Source organism: Epinephelus moara, chromosome 4 (genome assembly GCF_006386435.1).
Source record: "Epinephelus moara isolate mb chromosome 4, YSFRI_EMoa_1.0, whole genome shotgun sequence".
Taxonomy (NCBI): domain Eukaryota; kingdom Metazoa; phylum Chordata; class Actinopteri; order Perciformes; family Serranidae; genus Epinephelus; species Epinephelus moara.
In genome coordinates this window covers 7,626,032-7,636,273 of record NC_065509.1, presented here as the reverse complement: position 1 = coordinate 7,636,273, position 10,242 = coordinate 7,626,032, and the positions used below count along the sequence as shown (strand labels likewise).

The 10,242-nt window shown below is 39.7% G+C and overlaps 2 protein-coding genes across 3 annotated transcripts in view; one reads left to right on the top strand and one right to left on the bottom strand.

Annotated features, from left to right (window-relative positions):
- Nucleotides 1-10,242, top strand: part of spdl1 (spindle apparatus coiled-coil protein 1) — a 581,008-nt gene that overhangs the window by 282,879 nt on the left and 287,887 nt on the right. The window lies entirely within an intron of this gene.
- hvcn1 (hydrogen voltage-gated channel 1) lies at nt 8-9,173 on the bottom strand. Of its 2 annotated transcripts, none has more exons than XM_050043005.1 (6): nt 9,058-9,173; nt 6,238-6,459; nt 3,563-3,667; nt 3,247-3,478; nt 2,442-2,554; nt 8-495 (listed from the first exon to the last, which is right to left on the bottom strand). In XM_050043005.1, exons 2-6 carry the CDS (start codon nt 6,409-6,411, stop codon nt 439-441), a joined length of 681 nt encoding a protein of 226 aa, XP_049898962.1. In that variant the 5' UTR covers nt 6,412-6,459; nt 9,058-9,173; the 3' UTR covers nt 8-438. The 2 variants fall into 2 exon arrangements, with proteins under 2 accessions (XP_049898962.1, XP_049898961.1); XM_050043004.1 differs by lacking the exon at nt 9,058-9,173 and adding an exon at nt 6,557-6,712.

Here is a 10,242-nt window from a genome sequence, read left to right as displayed (position 1 = left end):
AAACCAATTCATTCATTTATTTATTTTTTTTACACAACATAAAGTACTTTTAAATGTCACTAAGCAGATGTATATTAATTTTATGTACAATTCATCAGTGTGAGGAACAAATATTTACTTTGAAATTAAGGCCATGGCTTTGCAGCTTTATGGAGTGATATCCAGTAGCATCTGAATATCTGACATTCATTACATATATGCAGATCTTTAACTGATTTCCATCAGTATAATGTCAGGAAACCTGGATATGGATCTACTATACTATACAGATATTCAAAAAGATGATTTCTCTTCAGGTAATGTGGTAACAAATACAAGTAATACTGAAATCAGGTCTAAAATATAAGTTGATCATGGAATGTATAGTTTAAAAGAGTGCAGAAAGATACATGATAAAATGACACTGAACGGCATCTCCTCAACAGTAAGGTCGATGAGTTAGAAGTCTATGCTGTGCTTCTTCAGGAGGGCTTGAAGTTTCTGGTTCTCTTGTTCCTAAGGTAGATGGAGACAGAGAGGAGAGTCAGTTTGTTGCTGGACCTCATCTAAAGCTTTTACACCTGCTGTCACTTAAATTGTGTTAGTCCAAACTCATGTCCAGATTCCCCAAGGTCTTGTCCAGGGAAAGTGCAGTATGCACAACCTGTCTGAGGGTCTGACTGTGCAAGTTTGATCCCCCGTTGGACCTATTTTTGGCGTTGTTGCCACATTTTGAGACCTCAGCATCTCCAGTACTTTAATGAGTACAATGTCATCATGACTGATAGAACCAATGCCAGTGCTAAAAAATTGAAACCTAAGATGGAATAAACTAGTTTTTGACCAAGTGGCAACATCCAGGGCTGAAAAATAAAGTCAATATCAAAAACTGCAGTTCCTCTAATGGCCACTTGAGGCTGGCTCCAAGAGCGAGTCAATCCTCTTTGAGGATCATGTAAAAGTGCCCAACTTTGCAGCAGAAATAAACATTTACAGCCTGATACAAAAAACAGTTTTGGTCTCTATAGCAAATTTTCCTGTTCATGACAACTGTACAGGGGGTGTTTTTTTTTTGTATAACTCACTCATTTAAATATTAAGGCTTAAGGGTGGATGTGGCCACTCTGGGTGATAGGTGGGTGTCATCTGTTAAGATAAGTCGCGACCATGGCAACAACATTGATTGGGTAATGTAATCCATGGGTGTGTAAAGAGAGTACACATTGGAGCTGGGGCCCTGTTCATTTCTTTGAAAGTTACTCAGTGGCACATGAAGCCAAAATGGTTCAACTGCCAAGTATAAAATTACCAGGATGATCAGCACTACTTCTGCACTGTGGGACCCATAGAGCAGGCCCATTAGAGACTTCTGCTGGCCAAGCTGGCTACTTGTGGTTTAGCACTCCGCTAACATGGATGGGGATAAAATGATTTAATCATGTGGCTCTTCTAGACTTTCCAATTGTTACTGAACTGAATTAATTGAATCCTGATAGTGAAATGAGTCATTTCACACAGGTTGTGACTCTCAAAAAAAATGTATCCACTGATTTACAGATGTCTCTTTCACAGTGTAAGTCAATGCGAAAAAGTCTTCATGGGCTGCAGGGCATCCCCTGACAGTGTAATTAAATGGTTTGGCCACTACGAAAAATTGGCTCCAATGCCCAGGGCACTTCTTGGGGGCCTGATGTAACCATGGCGTAACCCCGGATTCACAGGTTATGGGTGAAGCTACAGCTGTCGCTATTTCTGTGTATTGTAAGTTCATGTAAGTTAACTGTTATATGTTGGTTGCCTAAAAGAGTGTTGTTCAGCATTTAGTTGTGCCAGAGCACCCTCTAAGGGGTTGGAGGTTCAGTTCTTCCGCTTAATTGTTTAATGGCTTTAATCTTGTTTACCCCTAGTAATATTAGCATCAGCATTATCACCATAGCTGATGCACTGCTAACCAAGGTAGCACCTAGTGTTAGGGCTGTCTTCACCCCCTCGTCCAATTAAGGTCAATTCAGGCTCCAAAAATCCAAGATGGTGATGGCCAAAATGCCAAACTCAAGGCTTCAAAACGGGAGTCCCCAAATCAATGGGTGACTTCACAATAGCTACATCAATTGTTTAATACCGTCCATTTTCTTGAAAACTGAGTTAATGAGCAGAAATAAAATTCTGGGTCACATGCTAAAGCTTTATTATACATTAGCTAAATTTATATATTTTGAGTCTAAAAGCAACAAAATGAGCTGATTCAATCTCCACCATGTATCAGTTTTGAACTGTAGGACAGAAAGTCCCCCCAGGTTGTCAAATGACCTCGAAATGTCTCAATTGTAGCTACGGCCCTGAAGACACCAAATACATAAATTCCTTAATATAAATAAGAAACCTCATACAGTGAACTCCTTTTTTCACTGAAGTAAATGTGAACCTTTCTAATTTAGTATGAAGCAGCTGTAAGGAATCACCAGTTTATCAGTGCGCTCCTGTAGCTCTGTGACTCTTCGAACGAGGTGGTCATAGCTCTCCTTCAGCTTGTGGATCCTCTGGTCTGCACGGGTCTTCACTGACACCAGAATACCTGCAACACATTCAAACACAGTCATCGCCATGTGAAGCAACTACAGTGCCTTGCAAAAGTATTCACCTGTGGCCTTTTTCTTATTTTGTTGCGTTACAACCTGTAATTTAAATGGATTTTTATTGGAAGTTTTTGGCAATGGAACTACATGATACAGTCAAAATTGGTGAGGTGAAATGAAAAATAAAAAGACTGAGAGGTGGTGCATGCATATGTATTCACGCCCTGCTATGACGTCCCTAAATAAGACCTGGTGTTTACCAATTACCATCAAAAGTCACAGAATTTGTCCACCCGTGTTCAGTCTAAGTGTCACATAATCTCAGTATATAAACCCCTGTTTTGAAAGGTTTCAACTTTTCAGTTCATTATTATCAGATTGTATATTCTCTTTTGATAGTAAAGGCTGTTGATGCCTGAATTAGCCAAAATGTTGTCTGGATCTGTCTTAAGTTGCTAATGTAACTGTCAACTATGACCGACGCAGAGAAGAGGAAGTCTTGGCCTGGATATCTGCTGGCTTCAGTGGAACCCCCATAATTGTATGTTGCCCCCAGAGGCTATATCATCGTCTTACAAGGCCAATGGGCTCCAAGATTGCCCTTTAAGTGCAATATGACCCCCATCCAATTCCCTCACCCACACACAGGAATACTTTTCATTGTACATCCTTTCAGACAAAGGCTACTGACCGTTGATAATTCTGGCCACCCTCCAGAGTCGCAGCAGGATGAGGAGACCCATCCCATCAAAGGCTTCTTCAAGGAAGAGGACCACAATGTCCAACACGAAGGAAACCACCACCACCAGACCATCAAACACCTCAAACTTGTGTTGAAAGAACTCCAGGCGGTAAGCATACAGCTTACCAAACAGCTCTACCATGAAGAATGTGAGAAGAGCCAAGCTCAGGTAGTGAAACACCTGCAAAAAAAACTTGTGTCAGTAATGGTATTACATAAAGGTCTGGGAGTTTGCTTGGAGTAAGGGGACAAATCTGTGTCTCACCTCAGAAGCAGTGTGGCTATGTTTCAACTTGATAACAGCCAGATCTATAAGCAGCTCCACCAGAACAAAAAAGGCATCCAGGATTACCAAACACACCACCAACACCTGGAAGCATAGTCAGACATTCATACAAGGTGCCTCTCTTTGAACTTTAAAGGCAAGTGCACCGATCCTACACATCAAAGTGGGTTCCAAGGTGCTATGGAGTACTACTGCATATGTGAAAAAAGTCTCAAGAGGGACACAAAAATTTTTAATAATAAATGTCCTCAAGTGATGTCCCTTGAGTCATCGTCAGTTGGGTCTGAAGCCTTCTTGTTTGAAAAGTAAAACTAGAATTACCCCTCACAGTTGTATCCCTCCACAAACCCATCTAGTTGCAGTTACAGTTTATATCCACGTCTGTGAAATCACGGATGCTTCACACACATCTTCCCCCTGACACCAAAGAAGATCTATACAACCAGCACAGTTTCAAGGTGGGCACCCAAGATTAGTGTCACCAATTTTGTAACTGACCAAATATTTCCTCTTCTTTTCTTGAGTTATGATGTTGAATAATGGCCAGAAAAGTGTTTCTGTAGGACAATATGATGTCACCATTAAGTTGACCTTTGACCTTTTGGATATGAAATGTCATCAATTCATCATTTTATCCTACAGGACATTTGTTTGAAATTTTTGTCATACTTAGCATATGAATTCCTGAATTATGGCCAAAAGCCTGTTTTGTGAGGTCACAGTAACCTTGACCTTTGACTGCCAAATTCTAATCGGTTCATTTGGAGTCAAGCAAAGTGCCAAATTTGAGGAAACTGGCCCAAGGCCTTCTTGAGATATCATGCTCAAGAAATTGGATGGCACAAGGTCACAGTGACCTTGACTTTTGAACATTAAATTCTAGTCTGTTCATCCTGGAATCAAAGTGGACATCTGTGTCAAATTTGAAGTGATTCCCTTAAGTCTTCCTTAAGATATTACATTCATGAGGATGCGATGAACAAGGTCACAGTGACCTTAACCTTTGACCACCAAATTCTAAATTAGTCCATCCTTAACTCAAAGTGGATGTTTGTGTAAAGTCTGAAGAAATTCCTTCCAGGTGTTCCTGAGATATTGTTTGAGACAGACATAAGATCAAAATGAACTTGACTTTTGACTACTACAATCATTATCATTATCATTTCATCCTTGAGTCCAAGTTGACGTTTGTGCCAATTTAGAAAAAAATACCCCAAAGTGTTCCTGATACATCACATTCACAAGAATGGGACATACATATGTACTAAGCTAAAACAAATGAGAATGCCAAACATTTCCTGGTACCAGTTTTTCATATGTGACAATTTTCTGCTTTTTTGAGTTTTGTATCATTGTAAATCGAATATCTTCTGAACAATGGTTGGACAAAACAAGCAATCTGAAGACTTCATCACCAACAAGTGGTGGGTGAAAAAAAAAATTCTTAAATGATAACAACTGTATTTTTTATTCATTTTAAATACACTCTAACCCGAAAAGCCTGCTGGTGGTTTGGGAAGTGTGTTTTCCGTAACAATTGCTCAAATTGGAGCACCCATTGGCTCACCTGGTAGAGAAAATTGCTAAAATTACAAAGTTGCTAAAAGTTGTGAAAACAGAAATTATCATCAGATTTTTTAACACATCATAACAACAAAGGCTTCCTTTGGGAAACATAATCACATCTAAGCTTAAAATAGTGATATTTTTTATCAAAGTCACTTTGTTCTACATGCTTCATTTAAACTTTTGCCATAGAAAACTATTTGCACAAAAAAATAGAAATCTGAGCTCCTGCATGTATGACAATAAAAACTAGGCATTTTTCAACCCCAAGAATTTATTTTCAACTTTTAACTTTCAAACAACAAAAGGTTAAATTTCAAAATCCAATAACAACCACTGTGCCAAGTTACGGGTATTATTATAGCTGCTGCTGCCACTTTTGTGTGTGTTACGGTTAATTTAGGAAAACTGTCATTATACTATATGTGTATGGTGTCAATGTGTGTGCACTGTGATGTGTGGATGTGTGTGTGTGTGTTTGTGTGTGTGTGTGTCTGCAAAGGTGTGTGATGTGTAGGCTTATTGAATTTTGTTGGTTTTGTGCGGTCGGACAGGTGGCTGTCATGCACCCATATTATGCTGAAGTGCACACACAGCTTGTGTGATGATGCAATATTAAAGGAGAACCTGCATTTTGTAATCAGCTGTTTGTTTAGGTGATGACTTCCTCGATGCTGTTGCTTGTTACATCAGCTCCAATACCTACATTTGGTGTGAATATAAAAAAAATATATATATATGGTTATGGTGGAGGGAGGGTCATGTATTTCCCCCCACTCACTCAGAGAGGCTTAAGGAAAAATATTTGTAGCTTTGGGGAGGGACATGGTAAAGAAGAAGTCACACCCACAATCATTCATGTACAGAATTCTAAAATTTTGATGCATCGATAATGGTTTTATACTTGCATCATAGCCCTCCTGAAACAGAATCAAACTGTGAGGTTCCTAAATATTCTCATGGCTCCCTTGGACTGATTGGTATTGTTCATATCTGTTCCTCCAACAGTGACATCATTGTGGAGAAACCATGATGGACCGTTGACATTGCTTATTAATAAATGCACTGAAAAGCTTAGAGTGACGTACCTGGAACCGGTTGGAGCTGTAGAGCCTTTGTAGTGACTCCCTGAAGGTCAGCGTAACTGGAAACTGGCCAGTGGCTGGACTCAGCTCCTCGCTGTTCTCGTGTAACTCTTCATCCTCCCACCGGAGCGGCTCCTTATCGCCCACAGTGGTGAAATAGCTCAGGTACCGAGCCATGATGGTAGGCTGTACAACAGGAGTGGACCAAGCCCCAGCTCAGCTCACCTCAGAGGGAAGAATCAAAGTGTACAATTCAATTCAAATGTAGCCGCAGCTAAAAGCTGCACAGCAAGATTACACAGCTGTTTCTTTTGCTACGTACAAACTGTTTTCCTCTTATTTCACGAAACCCCTCCGGTTGGCCGTGACATTTGTTAATGGCAAAGCCAAAAAATTTGCAGACTAATGCAAGTCAGTGAGCGCCAGAGTGAAAATGTCGTTACTGTATTCCACCCAGAGCTGAGTAATTCGTATCAGCATCTGCTCAGAATTCTCCATATGTTAGACAATCTGAGTTTACTTCTCCTTTCTTAGGTTTGCAACACGTTATTGAGAAACCAAAGTCTGGTGTCAAAAGGAAGATGTAGGCTTCCTCCTTGGTGATCCCTCATACACAATCCAAGAGCTGCTTGCTTGAAGGAAAAAAGTCATGAGACTGTTCACAGTTGAGGAGAATGTCATCCTCCCAGTACTACAAAATCCTTCCCTCTTGTAAAGTCGATCAAACTGCCACTACATCCTCATTCTAGACAGATAAATGAAATCTGGACATGGAGATTATTGATTATACCATTTACAAGCCTGACAACGTTCCAGCGAAAAGAACACAGGTTAAGGGACTGTTTGTTATTTATGAGAGAGGAGGGGTGGTGCAAAAAGGGGGGGAGGCGTGTCAGATAAGTTTTTAAACACTGGGGTGGGACTTAAGCAGGATTTATACTTCTGCGTCAAATGGACGCCATACCCTACGCTGTAGCCTGATGTGCTCCTCCCCTGAAATGTAACTACACCTTGTGGCGACGCAGACCTCCTGTCTATTTTTGTGAGCTAAAACCATTTCCCTCAGTGGAAAGGAAGCTTTTATTCACTTTTATCTCACAAACAATAATTTGTGAGGACAATAAAGGCCCCAAGTCTTGTGTGTGATTTATCCTGGCTTCATATAAGTAGAGGAAATCTCTGCTAGTCGCTAGGCTAATTTATACAGTGTAAAATGCCGCAGGTTTGTGCTAATAGCATTAGCATGTTGTATCTGTTTGGAAAAAAGTGTTTAGTATAAGACAGTTGTTTTGTCGGTGAACCTTGTGAGTTGTAATAGAGCCGAATTTTGTACGTTACTTTGTTAAATGTTGCTGTTGTCCCTGGTTTTATATGAGTCAAGTACATCTCTACTAGCCCCAAAGCTAATTTATAAGATGTAAAATGCCATAGGCTTGTGCTAATAACATTAGCATGTTGTTTATGTGGGGAAAATGTGTCCGACAAAAGAGAAGTGGTTTGTCTGTGAATCCTACGAGTTATAGTGAAGCCAATTTGTGTACTTGTGTTTTAAACTGTCTCTATTAAGCCATGTTTAAAGTGTGTTTTGGGTGTGTTTTGAATCAACTCAACTTTACAGCACTTCACAGAAACCCTGCCACCAACTAGTGTTGTGGAGGTGTAACTGCAGAGTGACACAGACACACCACCGCACAAGTATAAATGCACACAAAGGTGTAGGCGACATGCATAGGTGACATGCATAGGTGACATGCATAGGCGACGGTGTAGACCCTGCATAGAGCTGATGCACAAGTAGAAATCTGCCTTTTTGTTTTTTATTTTGGCTTAATGGAGGGGCATAACTTTAAATGGTTGTATTTTGTATTTACTTTAATGTAGATTTTTAAGGAAAACTTGCCTTCCAAACCAGCTGGCACATTTTTTTTTTTAAACTTGCCGATCTGAAACTGTAAAATCTGAAATTATCATTGGATTTTCAAATTTCCTATGATCTTTGGACACATCATGTGTGACACACGCTTTCGTCAGACAGAAAACATAACCAAAACTGAACTTAATAAAGTGATATTTCATTAAAATCACTTTATTTTATGTCTCATTTAAAATCTGGTAAAAAAAAAACAACTTCAGGATTTCATCTTCAGCTCTGAACTTTAACATCACAGGGTAAATTATAAAAACCTAATAACTAACTCATGGCGGAGGGAGGGTCATGTATTTTTTTGCCAGTCACTCAGAGAGGCTTAACGAAAAATATTTATAGTTTGGAGGAGAGTCAAATTAAAAAATACATAAATAAATAAAGTCTGTGCCAGCCACCCCCTCCTCTGATAAGTAAAGAACAGTCCCTAACCCTAATCAGACATACTACAAACACCAAAAGTATGCATTCCTCTATGAAGACATACTAGTCATGAGATAATCACCTTTGAGGACATGTTATTTCCACATAAAATAATTGCAGCCGATTAATCTGTAGCATTCATAAACTACCAGACAATAAACTAAGTTGTTTGCTTGGTCGCAGAGAATATTCAACGCTTCCCAACAGACTTTGCAGAGATTTAATGCTGCAGTTTGTGTGGACAACCTGTCCCTGGTTGTTTTAGCTCCTAGCCTTTGCTGAAGGGTCAAAGCAGCTGGACAGGAGGCTAAAACTCGTGATAAAAACATCCGTCTTACTCGTTTTTGCCAACCAAGCGTTTTTACTGACAGTCACGTTCCACAGTGTGAGCTCTGCTAGAGGCAAAGACTTAGCGCGTCAGATCTGACAGTGTTACTTTGACTAGAATAACAGTTATATCGCACCAGATGTCTTACCTTTTTCTGCTCCACTTTGCCCCCTAAAAATCACACTGCTCTTCTCAGACACAAAACTCTGAAAAACTTGGGGCAGAAAACTCCGCCTCCGCCTGCAAACCAAACCCCATCTGATCTGTGCGCACATAGCGTCCTGCCAAACTACCTTCAAAAATCTGGGGCTTTTATTTTTTCTCATTTAGCTTTAAACATCACAGTAAAGAACGTATTTTCATTATTTATGATGCTCTATTTACATACACACTGTTAACACGACATGCACCGATGAAAATTAAATTAATATGTTTTGTTTCCAGCAGTGTCCCCACAAATCCACTACAAGTCACCTCATATATGGCGAGTAGCATTTTTAAAAGTGACGTTTCTATAATGCTTTTCAGGAGGTTATATACGAGCCGAATTAAAGTGTTGGTATAATTTATTTGGACAAGGTCTTGTTTGGTAACTAAAGAGTATAATTTCATGTTTGCAAGGTAATTAGGCTTAAATGTCTCTATTTTCGGATGGGGTTTGCTAGACATAACGGACCTGTAGGGGCTGCCCCTTATTAGCATTTCCCAAAAGGGTTTTGCATCCTGTCAGGCTTTCTACTCTTTTTTTCAGCATTTAAAAAGACAGTAAAGACAGTGTTTTTTTAAAGCCAATATTGGTTTATTGGAGGGATTAAATATTTTCCTGCATCAATGGACTGGATTGTACTCAGATTAAATTCAACTCAATTCTGTGCATCTGAACTGTGCTGCTTGGTGTACAGAACATGAGAATAGTAATAATGTGTTTTAAGTAACGCTGTTCACAGGCTTTATATTAACTGTCTGGTGTAGTTTTATTAGACTCTGCTGAGTTGTGCAGACACGCAAGCTATGTTCTCCACATCAGATACATCTCAAAAGACCATTGTCTGTGACCACACCGCCACCTACTGGCTGTAGGTAATACTTGCATCTAATGTATATCTTATAATGACGAAAACTCTGTCTGTGTGTGTGTTCCACGTTTTTCTCCTCACTGACTTGGTCAATCCAACCGATTGAAATTGCAAACTTTGAATGGGCATATCTCATGCCCCGTATGTCGTAGAGACATGAAACTTTGCACAGAGATGCCTCTCCTCATGGGGAACAAATTTGCCTCAAGAACCCATAACTTCCGGTTATATAGATTTTCCGCCATTTTGAATTTTTT